This window comes from Triticum aestivum, chromosome 6B, assembly GCF_018294505.1.
Source record: "Triticum aestivum cultivar Chinese Spring chromosome 6B, IWGSC CS RefSeq v2.1, whole genome shotgun sequence".
NCBI classification, from domain to species: domain Eukaryota; kingdom Viridiplantae; phylum Streptophyta; class Magnoliopsida; order Poales; family Poaceae; genus Triticum; species Triticum aestivum.
Genome location: NC_057810.1, coordinates 676,235,388 through 676,248,774, shown reverse-complemented (window position 1 = coordinate 676,248,774; position 13,387 = coordinate 676,235,388). Strand labels below are relative to the sequence as shown.

Below are 13,387 nucleotides of genomic sequence, written 5' to 3'. Positions count from 1 at the left end.
ATGGGTAAAAACCCTATTAGGGTAAGGGTATGGGAAATAATAATACCCATGGGTTTCTAAATGGGAAAAATTTATACCCATCGGATAAGGTGGGTATGGGTACGGGAAGGAAATACCCATACCCGAGAACCTGCAAACCTGTATACTAGTACACCATGTCAAGTAGGTCTCATGTGTCATTAACTAGATTGAGAAAAAAAACCTAAGCTACCAGGCGCTAAGTACAGCTTGTCAAGTATATTTGTTGTTATCTCCCTCCTCGCACCTCCATCCACATTCTAAAGGGAAAATGCATGTGCGCCGCGATGACTACAAGGTGGGGCATGGTGGTGGTCATGGCTGCCCAATGCAACATCTGGCTACTCCTACAAGGAACACATGTGCTCCACCAATAAAAAGGGTGAAGCATCAGAAGCGTCCAATTTGGTGAATAATTTTGCACTCCACACTTCACACTTTTTTTTAGTTTCTATGATGCATGAATGTGTTGATGAATGTGTATGATATATGAATGGGTTGTTTGAATGTCTTGATGATTGTTAGTCAACTTTGAACATGTTGAAATATCAACGCTGAGATGGGTATTTTTACCTGCGGGTATTACCCGTATGAGAACAATTTAAAACCCGAGGTGTGGGTACGGATACGGGTTTGGCCAAAAAAAATTGAGACGGGTGCCACTTATGAAATACATGAATATAATGGAATCACATGTGGAAAATAAAGGATTATGAAACACACAAAACGAATATACACAATCAGGTGTTTGATCAGCAGGAAGAGGAAAACCACAAGAGTCCTAAAAACACGTTGAAATGAAATATATTCAAAGATAAGATGAAGTTTATATTATGCCACTTACCGCCCTTGCTTCGCCCTTTGTGAACAAAAATGTGAAAAACTGGTTTGGGTGCACTATAAAAATTGTTTGTTTTTCCTGCGAAACTTAGTCTGAACGGAAAAATCCTCCATCTCTTTATGGTCCATTCTTTTGAATAATATAAAGAAGGTGCATAGTGTCACCATAGAAAATTTTCTACTCCCTCCATCCCGAATTAAGTGACGCGGCGGTGTATTTGCAAAAACAACCCCACCGTTTTAATTAACCACAAATGAGTCCCCCCACCCCTGCAGTCACTCATCTCCTCCCCTGCGTCACTCGTCTTCCCCTGCGTCACTCGTCTCCCCCCGCGTCCTCTTCCCGTCCTCCTCGCCGCCGCCCTCCTGCCCGCCATCCTCCCATCCTCCTCCTCGCCTCCACTCCTCATGGCTCTAGGGAGCTGCACCTTGCCCCCACCTCACCTCACCTCGCCTCGTGCTCCACCTCCAGCACTCGGTGGCTAAAAAAGCTTCAATTTTTTGACACATCCGGTGGCGGAAGTGCCAGATCCTGTGGCGGCGTTGTAGATCCGGTGGCAGCGAAGCTCGATCCGGTGGCGTGTCCTGGTGCTCCTCCTCACCGTGCAGGGACGGCGGTGGCGCTAGTGTTGCTGCCGATCTGTTTTCTACATTGGCTACAACCACTGTTAGTAAGTTCTTCCTCCCACTTCTCTGTCCTATGATTCAAACTCATGCGTTGTTGCTCCTGTTGATGCACTGCTTCTTCTACTGAGCACAATCAAGCTAGTCTAGCAGCATACAACGAGAAGAGAAGCTACATGCATACGTCCACACTTCCCTAAAAGTGAAACTGAAGAAATCAGCAACATTCAGTTTCAAAACCTCAAACTGACCTGCCAGTTTTCATTAGATTTTGCCTCCATTCATTTGCACAAGGAAGAAAGATTACATGGGGATAATATAGGGGGAATGGGGGTCAACTGGGCGCAGAGGGAGTTCACTTGAAATGGGAGTTAATAGGCCATTTGTTAGGAAAATGGAACATGGCTCTGCCTTTTTCATTTCAGTAGGATGGTTGGCTGGGTCAAGCACACAAGAACATGGAACTTGTCAATTTAGCATTTAGTTTATGGTTTGTGTGTACTGCTATGATGGCCCTGTGTGGTGGATGTTCTGTTTACTCCTAGATGAGTACAATTACTCCTGGAGTACTAGGCTAATTACTATGTGCAATCCTGCTGCTCCTGGATGCTCTGTTTACATGAGTAAGTTCCATGGAGTAGCACTATCCATGAGTAGATAATCATCAATATCCAATACTCCAAATTCTAATAAATTCCAACAAATTTAAATAAACAAGACAAGACATGCACAATACTCCACATTTCTCCAATTATCTGAATATAACAATACACAAGATAAAACTCCTCTCTCTCTCTCCTTCCCTCACTCCTCTCAATCTCTCCTTCCCTCACTCCTCTCTCTCTCTCTCCTTCCTCTATAAGGGCCTTGGTCTCAGCAACTAGCCGAGCATCGCAAGATAGAAAGATTGCTGGCCTTCCTTCATTTTGATGGTGATCTTTATGCAAATGCGGGAGAGTATACTCATTGCCTCCTTCATTTTTCATAACCTCAATCATAACTGCCTGGAGTGCCACAAAGCTTATAAACAACTTATGAACCTCATAGTTCTCGAACTGTTCCTCCACACCTTCTACCAATTCCTGAATATTTTTAGGTGATAAGCAATCAGTTAGGGATTGAAGAGAATTGTGCGAGCATAGGTCTAAAACATTCATATCGGGGTTGTTGGGTGGTGTTGTAACAACCGAATATCAAGATCCGTTTGTGCTACAGCCTCTTGAAAACCCACGTCATTAGGCAGGACATGTGGCTTGGCATTATCCTGTTGTATATAGATGGTTCTTCCAATATATTCGTCAGGCCATTTGTCTTGTATAGCAGGGATCACCTTGTTGCATAGATAATCCCTCATCACATTTCTGTTCACTTTCACATTTTTCAGTTCTTTAGTTCCCCTAACTCTATTTTGACTCGTTCTGACTGCCGCCTTCTCTTCGACGAAGGCCCAAGTCTCGATCTTGCCATCAAATATGACCTCCCCATCATCACTATATCTTGTCTTGGCCACGGCTGTCAGGAACATGACCTTGCCAATGTAGTTTGTATTCGGCACAGGGCGCTCAGGTGTATGTTCTTCTGGGAGTAGATAGTACGTATTATTCACTCGTGTCATATCATACCATTTTTCATCTATATGGACCATGTCTGTCATTGGCTTGAAAAGAGGACATGGAGTTGAGATCCAAAGCTCATCGAGCATGGACATGCAAAATTTCAGTCTTGCAATCTTATTCTTTGGCTTGAGGGTAGGCTTCATGGTGCTAGCGACACGCTTCAGCTCACCTAACTTGAACCTCCTGTGTAGGGTTGAGCGGGGAATACCAAGAGACTTTGCTAGAGCTCGAACTGTTCTCCTTCTGTTGAGTGGGATTGTCGATGCCCTTGACAGATCCAAGTTCTTTCTCTTTCTTCCAACTCTACCTGGTCTTTTGCTTGCGACAACCACTTCTTGGCCTTCTGCAATTTGTTTATTTGCATCTTTCCATATTCTTTCAACAGTTCGTATGCCTGTATTCAATAGGCTTGCAATGAGTATCTTGTCCTCTGGCTGAATAGCTCCATCTCTGCTCTTGATCACTTTCAAAGCAAAATAAACAACAAATCTTTCCTTATGTGACAGGTTCACTGAGTCTTATTGCTTCCCGATGAATTTCTTCTTCCTCATCCAGCAACATCTCGTCTCCTGTTAAATAAGGAGCAAATGGTAAGTCATCTAGCTATTGCAAAGGGTAAATCATGCAAAGAGTCATCTAGCTATTTCAGCAAGGTATTGTTAAGCAATAAATTTACTCAAATTAGTAAATTTAACTAAATGTTCGCTGAATTTTGACAGTAAATCTAACTGAATATTTTGAAAAACTACCTACAGGTATGTGCTGGTTACTGCTGCTGCTGGTGTAGCTGTTGCTGCTGGTGGTGATGTTCATGGGTGCTGCTGCTATTTCTGGAGTGCTGCTGCTGCTGCTTCAAACTTTTGGAGTAAACTGCTGCTGCTTCTTCAAACTGTTGGAGTATATTGGGTCATCTAGATTAACAAACCTCCCTGCAAATAAATTTAGCCATGCCTGCTCCCATTCGCCTAGTGATTTCTTCAATAGCCTTTTGGTATCTAAAAACAAAAGAAAGATGATTATATTCTGCAAGTTTCAAAAGAACTTGATGGACAAACCGTGTCTGATGGAAAAACAAATGCGGAAAAGAGGGAGTAGATGTTCAATGTGGTTACTTCACGAGTTTGTTATGTTTTATTGAATCGCTTGGGAATGTCCTGTCCTTCTGGACATTGACCATCTGTTTATCCATTCTCACATTCTGGCATTCTAACTAGTACTGTTAGGACATGCTTATCGTTGCAGCATTTCGAGCTCATGCAGTACTACTGTTTATATCTAATCAAGAGCTTGTGATTCAGAGCTCATGCCATACCACTTCTTATCTCTAATCAAATGATTGCGCTGATGAAAATTATCTGACGATCCAACATGAACAGGATGCTGCGATCGACGGCCTGAACAACAAGACCCACATGAAGATCCTGCTCAAGTGGATGTGGGGGAAGAGGATCATCAAGCTCTCCTGCACGCAGCTCGGCAACACCAAGAAATCCTTTAACTGTAACTATGAGCATTTTACTTCACCCTTACAAACCTGACTGACATGAGCATTAGCTAGGTTATAAAATACTCTTGCATCTCTGTTTTCATATTACCACCTTATAAGTGGCATTGGGGTTTACTTGCAATTATTATTCGACTATTTTCATATTTCTAGTTTTTGTATCCTTGAAAATTGTTGTAGCAAATCCACTTTTTGATTGCCGAGCACACATAAATTTGACTATCACTGTACTAGCCACCTGTCTTGTTAGTCCATCTGAAATTATGCATGCAGTCATTTTTTTATCTCAGGGAAAGTTACCTCTAAAATTGAGTTGCTGCTGGAATCACCAAATTCTGTCTAAATTTGCAAAAGGTGAACTGCAGGTGCTGTGGAGGAGAAGCACCATGAGCCTAGAGCCTCGGCCCTGGAGTGCAGTGAATTGCAGGGGCCGTGGGGCAGGGCGAGCAGGAGCTCCACTGACGGCAGGGGTAGAAGGAGCTCCGGCGAGCAGAGCCTGGAGTTCGAGCAGGAGGCAGGCGGGGAGGTGATCCGGCGAGCAGAGCCTCCAGCTCGAGCGGGACCTTGAGGACGCATGGGGGCAGGAGCTCCACCGGCGGCAGGGGGAGAAGGATCTCTGGCAAGCAGATCCTGGAGTGCAAGCAGAGTCTCGAGCTCGAGCAGCTTCAGGAGGGAGATTTGAGGGGCGCCAGTAGGAGCTTGAGGGAAGCGAGCAGGAAGAGGATGTGTTGGCGAGATCCTGCCCCGGCGAGGTGCTGGGGATCGTGAGATCCTGCCCCGGCGAGGTGCTAAGGATCGTTGAGGTGGAGGGAGCTTGAAGACAAAGTTTGAAATGTACTAGACTATAGTGTAAAACTGACATTAGTGCAAAAAAATCCTCTCCCGCGTCACTTAATTCGGGACGGAGGGAGTATTATGAACCAAAGAGGCCATACAATACACGTTTCTTAAATTTGGACGAGAGAAATCACAAACATTTCTCAAACCGGCAGAAAAAGTTTTCATTGTATTTCCGTACTGTGTACGTCGACTCCCGTACAGGCCGGAGAGTAGGATCTCTCGTTGTCTCCCACCTGCATTTCTCCCCGCATTTACACGCGCCCGTCCAAGAGAAGGAGAAACGGAAGTGGACTGGTAGAAAGCAGCAGCAGCATGGCATCCAAACCCAACCTTCCCATCCATCCTCCCTCCCCTCCCTCGACACGCCACACAACCAGACCAGACCAAACCAAACCAGACCGAAAGCAGAGCCAGCGAGCGAGAGAGAGGAGGCCCGGCCAAAAGGAGCGGGGCGCCTCCCTCATAAGCGGAGGCGCGGAGCGCTAGCTGGCCGGCTCTCACGTTGCGGAATTCCGAGGCCCCCAGGAATAGCCAGCCAGCCGTTCCCGGAGGGCGGAGGGCGGAGGCGGAGGCGGAGTCCCGAGGGGATGGGGAACGTGACGTCGTCGGTGGCGGCGCGGCTGGCCTTCTTCCCGCCGGAGCCGGCCACGTACGAGGTGGCGGCGGCGGAGGGCGGGGCCGGGCTGCGGATGACGGGGGTGCTCCCCGACGCCAACGTCGACGTGCACGCGCTGCCCACCAGGGCCGGCACCCGCGTCGTCGCCGCCTTCTGGCGCTACCCCTCCGCGCGCCTCACGCTGCTCTACTCCCACGGCAACGCCGCCGACCTCGGCCAGATGCTCGGCCTCTTCATGGAGCTCCGCTCCCACCTCCGCGTCAACATCATGTGGTCAGCCACCCCACCCCACCCCGTCCCGTCTCCCCCTCTCCCTCCCCCTCCTCCGTAGCCTCCAGTTTCCCTCAACATCATGTGGGTTATGCTCCTGCATTCACCTGCGACCTGCGCAACCGATGTTCAGGTTCATCTTCTGCGTTCGTCAATATCTCGCAGCTCCTCCGCACAGCCTCCTTCCGACTGGATTTTGGCAGGCTGTTGCTGGTCGTATTCCTCGTAATATTCCGTATCTGGAGTTGTTTTCTGGCATCAACGCATGCTGATCCGGTTCGAGGAGGATTTAATCGGAGCTTCATCTTTGTCGTCTGCTAGTCAGCCAACCGGGAATAAACAATGAATTAGGTGGCGTTCGGAATTTTCTGATTGACCTGGCGAAGATCTGTTTCTCTGTTTCATCACTCCTCTGCTGAATATATAGCCTGCTTCCATTTTTTTTTTCTTAAAGTTTGATTCAGACACAATTTGGGTTTTGCTTCTTCGTGGAGATAATCTGCTCCAACGATATCCTATCCTAGTCACAATTCCGGGGTAGAAACAAACGGCCAGTCGCCTGCCTTTGATTAGTACTAGGTCCGGGGTTATAATTAATCCGGAGAGAAGACCCCAGGTTTTTCAACGGCTTCAATTATTGTAGTACCAGTCTGTACTATATCATCAGGTTCTGCTCTGATGCTGACGATTTCTCCTATCCTACGGGTGCTATTCTGCTGTTGTTGCTTTCAGCAATGTCAGTCGGTCAGTCTTGTTAGTGGCCATCGATCTGCCAATGACTATGAGCGTTCAAACGTCACTTCGTATGTGGCATATAGATTTGTCCATTTGGTGCTGTGTTTTACTACAAGGAATCGAAGATTTGAGAGTGCTGAGTATTGTAGTAGTATACCATTGTTTCCTTGTGGTGGTTGGACTGCAGATGACAACCTGCATGTTCCCTTTGGTGGGCACTCCAATAGATCTTCAAATTTGCGTTTTCTATGGGATATTGGCAGATCTCATATTCGTGAGATTTCGTGTCTGGTGGATCTTGTTGATGTCTACTGCTTGACTTTTGAGACTTTTGAGTATTTTACACCAATTGAAAAGTAGTTTCTATCTGAATCTGATGGGACTGCAGATTTCTTGCCTGGTGGATCTTGCTGACGGGATTTTACTCCGACGAATCTACTAAATCTGTTTACTTGGTTTTCCTGTGCAGCTATGACTATTCAGGATATGGGGCCTCTACAGGAAAAGTAAGAATCTGAATTCCCAAGTAATTATAACAACTCGAACGCGATTTTCCTGTTGCTTAAATCTGCAGTTAAGCTGTCTTTTTTGTCACGTCGCATTCCTACATAAACTCTCAAATTTTGTGATCATGATGTCTCCTGTATATATGATAGTGCCACAGTTTCATCAATTACTGACAACTATTGGATTGCATCGCTCCCTATCCTTTTCCCATAATCAACTTTGTGTTCTTCGATAGGTGTGTGGGCACCCTTTCTTAAAAGCAAATAATAATTATGAGCCACTCCTATCTTTGTTGGCCTCATCTATAAAAGGACATCGGCAAATGGTTGGTCATGCTTTTTCATTCATATGCACTACAAACACCCCAAAAGTCATACTCGCTTTCTGCTATTCTAGTCCATGATGTTACCTTTGTTCTGGTTGTCATCCTTTTGACAAAGTTGCTAAAGTAAGGGACCAACAGCCCCAACACTCATCGGTTATCGGTCCCTACTCAAAACCTTCCTTTGGCCAATCAGATAATGAACTATAGCATGTGTGCTTGTTCCCATATGCAATACATAGCTTTGTGAACTGTTGTACACTGACATGGGAGACAATTGGAGTTATAACAGAGTAAATGATAGTAGACACGTTCATGTGTATGCACTTAGATTAGGTAGCTGAGTGCTACATTTTTCCTTGTGTGGAATATACATAAACCTAACTACGCTCCTTTTCTCGATCTTGTTTTCCGCTTTGACAGCCATCGGAGTATAACACGTACTACGACATAGAGGCTGTCTATGACTGTTTGAAAAAGGAGTATGGGATAGGGCAAGAGGATCTGATCCTGTATGGGCAATCAGTTGGAAGCGGACCGACGTTGCACTTGGCCTCACGTTTGGAGAAACTAAGAGGGGTCGTCCTTCACAGCGGTATTCTGTCAGGCATACGCGTTTTGTATCCAGTGAAAGTGACACTTTGGTTTGATATCTTCAAGGTAAGTCTGGGTTACACGCTTTTTCACTTTGGTTCTGAAATGCCGGTCGTTTATTCTCCCAATCATCACCTTACTGCCAATGTTTGCAGAACATCGACAAAATAAAGCAGGTCGAATGTCCAGTGCTGGTTATACATGTGAGTAGGGACTCACTTACCTTTTGCATTGATGTCCAGTCATCTTTTTCTCATATCAAGTCTATCTCATTGATCTGTGTGTTCTGATGGAACTCCTATGATTTTGTTCCTTTCCATAAAGGAAGCTTATCTTCTCCGCCTTTGAAACTATTACAAAAATAGATAAAAGAAAAACATATGATAGTCCTTCCCACCACAAGAACTTGTTGGTGGTGGTGTCCTGAACTTCTGATGCATATGGAACATCTGTGGTTATTGATGTCCCCCATGAAACCTGCTCAGAATGCAGACGTAAATATTTTATTTAAACGTCTAATTAACTGAAATTCAAAATGTTTATGGTTACACTATCTTTGTGCCAAGACTCAAGATTATGATATGCTTTACGGTCACTCCCAGCTGGGTTTTTGTTTGATCTGGACCTGCTGAATCACATGTCAGGGAACGGCGGACGACATCGTCGACTTCTCGCACGGCAAGCGCCTATGGGAGCTAGCGAAGGAGAAGTACGAGCCGCTGTGGGTGAAAGGCGGCGGCCACTGCAACCTGGAGACGTACCCCGAGTACATCCGGCACCTGCGGAAGTTCGTGAACGCGATGGAGAAGCTGGTGAAGGAGCGAGCGACAAAGGCGCCCCAGGTACCGCCGTCGAGCATGGGCGAAGTGAAACACAACAAGTGCTTGAGATTTGGGAAGTGATCGATGACCCTTGACCATGTATGCCAGCTCTCGCTAACTGTGTCGTTGCTCGCGTATAGACACTGATGATCTGACGGAAGAACGGAAGAAGCCAGCCGCGGCGGACGGCTGTCTCCTCCCCGCCGGGCTCCGATGACATGACACCGTGGGGGTGGGGGGAGGGAAGTGCAACGGCGTCGTCGTCGCTTATCGCTGGTCCGGTCGCGGGTTCGGGATTTTAGACAGGCTCCATGGCTGGAATGTGCTGGGGATGACTGAAGAGAAACAGAAGCCTAGTGGAGGAAGCATGCGGGAAATCATATATAGCCTGTTGTTGTTGGGTAGTGTTGAGTTGGGGCTCTCTCTCCTTTTTCTTTTTTATCCAGCCTGTGTATTAGTTGATGTGCAAAGAAGTATCCCATCTCTCCTAATTGATTGCAATGTGCATTGCGTGCTGTCAGGCAGCGTGGCATTTAGGTGTCTGGGTTCACAGTTTCAGTTTGCTTCTTGTCTGGGTTGCTGTGCTTACTTCATAGCAGAGCTAAACAGGAGGCCGGGCCTTAACCTTAACCTGCCTGCACGACCAATTCTTGGTCTACAACAATGTGATATGACATAATTAACTACTCCCTCTGCCCCATAATATAAGATCGTCTTATCACATGAGAAACTTGGTCAGTAAAGCAAGGCCTTTTGGCCGAACCATGGTAAATCGAACGTTTTCAGTGGCAATTTTAATGACGCGAGGATGGGAAGTTTAGTTGACACGCACGCCTGGCGTTGCTAAAATTGCTGTCGAGAACATTTGATTTGCCATGGTCAGATTCCGAACTTTCGGGGCGTTATTGGGGTCGTTATCTTTTATGATGAACGAATCCATTTCATATAAGTATCACATATGCACATGACTTGTGTTTGTTGTTTTACAGCAGAGCATTCCTTCAGATTCTCTCAACTGGTCGCAACAAACAAACTAACTATTGGAGGTCCCTGAGAGTTGTGGTGGAAGGTGTCCTGGCACTGGCAGCCTTCTTCTTCCCCTGGAGAAAAACAGGTCAAAACGTAGTACATCAATCTGAACTCCGTATGACTCAAGCAACTATATGTTGTAAATAAAGGCAAGTTTAGTCTTCATACCTGGCGGTGGTTCCTTCGGCCCGGGGTGGCGATGTGCACCGGCCGGCCGTGCTCGTCGTAGAGCAGGAGGCCGCTGAAGCGCGGCAGCTCGCACCGCATCCCCATCAGTATCCTCCTCCGCCACACCGGCCGCCCCGGCGTCATCGCCGCTGACGCCGGCGTCCCTGGCACTATGAGCGGCGAGGCCGTTGTCGTCGGTGGTGCCGTCGACGGCGTCCCGTACCGCCCCTGCGTCATCGGGTTCCCTCGGCCGGCCGTCGCCGTCGTCGTCTTGAGCGTGGACGGCTGTGCACTTGGCTCGACCCCTGCGGCGCTTCTGGTAGTACCCAGCCGAGGAGCATGAGCGCAGGAGACCATCCTGTCCGGCGCGTCCGCGCCTTGCTGCCGGCTGCATCTCTCGTGCCTTCTGGGCGCCACATTGGCAGGCGGTTTCTGGAGCTGCGTTCGGCCGGAGTCCTGCACCCGGAGCACCAGCGGCTCCGGTCGGCGGTCGCCCTCGCCTCTGACGACGTACATCGCCGTCGGCGTGCCGCGCCTCGGCTCCGGATGCCGGTTCCTCGCCCTCCGCCGCAGCACCGACGAGCACAGCCCCATGGTGCCTCCGGCCACTCTGCTAGCTTCGGGTCAGGGGTTTTAGATGGATGGATTCACGCCGGGGCGGCCGGTCATCTGCTTATCCATCTGCATTGCTTTCTTTAAGGTGGCAAGCAAACGGGTGGAGTGAGCCAGGCCGGGAAGTAAACCAAGCAAAGGAAGGTTTCGTTGCTAGTCATCTTTTTTTGCGTTGCTTCACCAACGGAGTAAGGCAAAGCATTGCCCGTTGCTTCTCTAGGTGACGGCCTATGCGTGTAGCCTAGTCGGCCGGTGTTTCGCTCACGGCCGCCGATCGACCCGCCGTCGTCCTCCCGACTTCGGTTGCATTCCTTCCTTGCGCCTTTCTTGCATGGACTCCCAAGTTTGGTAGCGTTTTGCACGGAAGTGGTACGGCGGCTTGCGTTTCCTTGACTTCGCAGGGGCGCCGTGACTTCTCCTCACACAGAGGGAAGTCCATATTTACAACCTAAAGAGATAAATACACTTATGGTCACTATAGTTGCGACTGAAGAAACGATACGGTCACTGAACTTAGGAATACGCTCGATACGGTCACTGAATACGATGTGACGTGAAAATGCGGTCACTGTAGCACGTACACGGTGGGTATAGCGCTGTTGACCACGTGTTGACCAGTCGTCCAGGCCAGGTGGCGAACCGTGGAGGCGTCGCCGTCGCTCTTTTGCATTTAGCCTTCTGGCCACAACGGAATCCATCCATTCACCCCTCCTCCAGTCACGTCGCCTCTTCATCTTCGATTAGAAACAGGGGAGCGCCTGCTGCATAGGCGACGCCGCCGCCCCCTTATGAGTTGAGGCATGGAGCTCGTCAGCGGTTGCACGGGCGCCGCCGCCGGGCATGCTCTTCTCGTCGGAGGCGTCGGGGATGGCCCCTGTTCGTCACGCATAAGGGGCGCCACCCCCTGTGTACAGTAAGTATCCGCCCCCAATGGAACCCGAGCCTCTTTGTGTGTTTTGATCGTCAAAAGACCTCCTTTTAGGGCCGCATTTCCATCGTAGATGTGTTCTAGTTGCAAGGTAGGACCGATTGTTCTAGGGTTTTCAGTCAGGAATTGGGGGTTAAGGGAATTGGGGCTTAGGGTTTTTGAGAGGTTACCAAATTGAAGATATCATCGATTGTGATGCATATACTGATGTTGTTGTTCTGTCAGGTCGTCGAAGCAGCAATTTTTCGGTGCAGATCAACCATGGTGGATTTTTTGTTGGCCAAGGCAGTAACCGTTCTTATGTAGATGGACGTGCCATTTGGTATGATCAAGTTGAAAGGGTCACCTGGTCTCCTATTATGATTGAAAATCTTGTGGAAGAACTAGGTTATGAGACGGCAGGGAGGGTTAAGGTTTTCTGCTGTGTCCCCATCCTCACACTTAGCAGAAATGGTCTCAGGGCAATTACTGATGACGAACAGGCATCCAGAATGCTAATGTTTCTTGATATTGGTCACCACTTTTTCAGTATCTTTTTGGATCACGATGATAGCTTCTGTGCAAACCTTAGTGAGGATGATGTTGTGAATCATCCAAGAGCTACTTTGCCACCAATTTTTAGCCCAACAAGAAGAGTTCATAGCAATGCAGAGAATGCAAAGAATGCTGAGGCAGAAGCAAAGCATGGAGAAGCTGAGGCAGAAGCAGAGCATGGAGAAGTTCAACTAGAAGCAGAGGCGGGAAAAGGAGAGGAAGCAGAGACACATGTGGCACCTATTCCTATTCAAGTTGTGTATCCTGATTGTGAGGAGGAGGAGGATGTCAACCAGTTTGAGTTTGTTAAGAGGGCATCATTTGAGACAGAGGATGGTAATCAAAGAGATGAAGAACATGCAGAGCTAGAAGGTGATGCAGGTGGAAATCTGAGAGTGAGGAGGAGTGCCTGGCAAAACTAGGTGAACTATGCAATGGAAGAAGAGGATGGAGCAAGTGATAGTGGTGATGAAGATTATGAACATGATATGCTTGTGGACAGTGACAATGAGGTAGGACATGATGATGATGACTTATATGCAGATAATGTAGATGAGGATGAACCTGAGCAGAGAGATGAAAAGAAATCAAACGAGAAAGCAAGGCAAAAAGGGAAAGATAGAGTAGTTCCCACCAAACAACAGAAAGGGAAACAAGCATACCACTCTAATGAAGACATGTCAGAGAATGATGATTTGTGGGCTCCTGATTCAGATGATGAAGAGCTCAATTTGAAGTTCAAATCCTTCAGAGAAGAGGATCTTCATAAGCCAAAGTTTCATGTTGGGAAGGTGAAAGGATCGATATAG

At 47.7% G+C, this 13,387-nt stretch overlaps 3 protein-coding genes across 6 annotated transcripts; 2 read left to right on the top strand and 1 right to left on the bottom strand.

The window, feature by feature from the left end:
- The first annotated feature begins 1,148 nt into the window (after positions 1 to 1,148).
- LOC123139142 (uncharacterized) lies at positions 1,149 to 5,611 on the top strand. Of its 3 annotated transcripts, none has more exons than XM_044558943.1 (5): positions 1,149 to 1,525; positions 3,605 to 3,688; positions 3,854 to 3,963; positions 4,475 to 4,598; positions 4,968 to 5,611. In XM_044558943.1, exons 3-5 carry the CDS (start codon positions 3,904 to 3,906, stop codon positions 5,168 to 5,170), a joined length of 387 nt encoding a protein of 128 aa, XP_044414878.1. In that variant the 5' UTR covers positions 1,149 to 1,525; positions 3,605 to 3,688; positions 3,854 to 3,903; the 3' UTR covers positions 5,171 to 5,611. The 3 variants fall into 3 exon arrangements, with proteins under 3 accessions (XP_044414878.1, XP_044414875.1, XP_044414876.1); XM_044558940.1 differs by having other exon boundaries at positions 1,149 to 1,529; XM_044558941.1 differs by lacking the exon at positions 3,605 to 3,688 and having other exon boundaries at positions 1,149 to 1,529.
- A 177-nt stretch (positions 5,612 to 5,788) lies between these two features.
- Positions 5,789 to 9,865, top strand: LOC123139139 (alpha/beta hydrolase domain-containing protein 17C). Of its 2 annotated transcripts, XM_044558938.1 has the most exons (6): positions 5,789 to 6,331; positions 7,533 to 7,569; positions 8,316 to 8,552; positions 8,642 to 8,689; positions 9,131 to 9,328; positions 9,448 to 9,865. In XM_044558938.1, exons 1-6 carry the CDS (start codon positions 6,030 to 6,032, stop codon positions 9,460 to 9,462), a joined length of 837 nt encoding a protein of 278 aa, XP_044414873.1. In that variant the 5' UTR covers positions 5,789 to 6,029; the 3' UTR covers positions 9,463 to 9,865. The 2 variants fall into 2 exon arrangements, with proteins under 2 accessions (XP_044414873.1, XP_044414872.1); XM_044558937.1 differs by having other exon boundaries at positions 9,131 to 9,865.
- A 386-nt stretch (positions 9,866 to 10,251) lies between these two features.
- Positions 10,252 to 11,203, bottom strand: LOC123139141 (uncharacterized). Its single transcript, XM_044558939.1, has 2 exons — positions 10,505 to 11,203; positions 10,252 to 10,407 (listed from the first exon to the last, which is right to left on the bottom strand). The coding sequence occupies exons 1-2, from the start codon at positions 11,096 to 11,098 to the stop codon at positions 10,345 to 10,347; spliced, it is 657 nt and encodes a 218-aa protein (XP_044414874.1). The 5' UTR covers positions 11,099 to 11,203; the 3' UTR covers positions 10,252 to 10,344.
- Positions 11,204 to 13,387: the final 2,184 nt, after the last annotated feature.

What these genes read in the sequence shown, in the direction of transcription:
- LOC123139142 (XM_044558943.1), top strand. Translation starts at nt 3,904, where the DNA reads ATGTTCATGGGTGCTGCTGCTATTTCTGGAGTGCTGCTGCTGCTGCTT. An exon ending in TGCTGCTTCAAACTTTTGGA is followed by an intron (nt 3,964 to 4,474) that starts GTAAACTGCTGC and finishes CAACATGAACAG; the next exon opens with GATGCTGCGATCGACGGCCT. An exon ending in CACCAAGAAATCCTTTAACT is followed by an intron (nt 4,599 to 4,967) that starts GTAACTATGAGC and finishes GGTGAACTGCAG; the next exon opens with GTGCTGTGGAGGAGAAGCAC.
- LOC123139139 (XM_044558937.1), top strand. Translation starts at nt 6,030, where the DNA reads ATGGGGAACGTGACGTCGTCGGTGGCGGCGCGGCTGGCCTTCTTCCCG. An exon ending in ATGGGGCCTCTACAGGAAAA is followed by an intron (nt 7,570 to 8,315) that starts GTAAGAATCTGA and finishes CCGCTTTGACAG; the next exon opens with CCATCGGAGTATAACACGTA. An exon ending in TTTGGTTTGATATCTTCAAG is followed by an intron (nt 8,553 to 8,641) that starts GTAAGTCTGGGT and finishes CAATGTTTGCAG; the next exon opens with AACATCGACAAAATAAAGCA.
- LOC123139141 (XM_044558939.1), bottom strand. Translation starts at nt 11,098, where the DNA reads ATGGGGCTGTGCTCGTCGGTGCTGCGGCGGAGGGCGAGGAACCGGCAT. An exon ending in GCCGAAGGAACCACCGCCAG is followed by an intron (nt 10,408 to 10,504) that starts GTATGAAGACTA and finishes GTTTTTCTCCAG; the next exon opens with GGGAAGAAGAAGGCTGCCAG.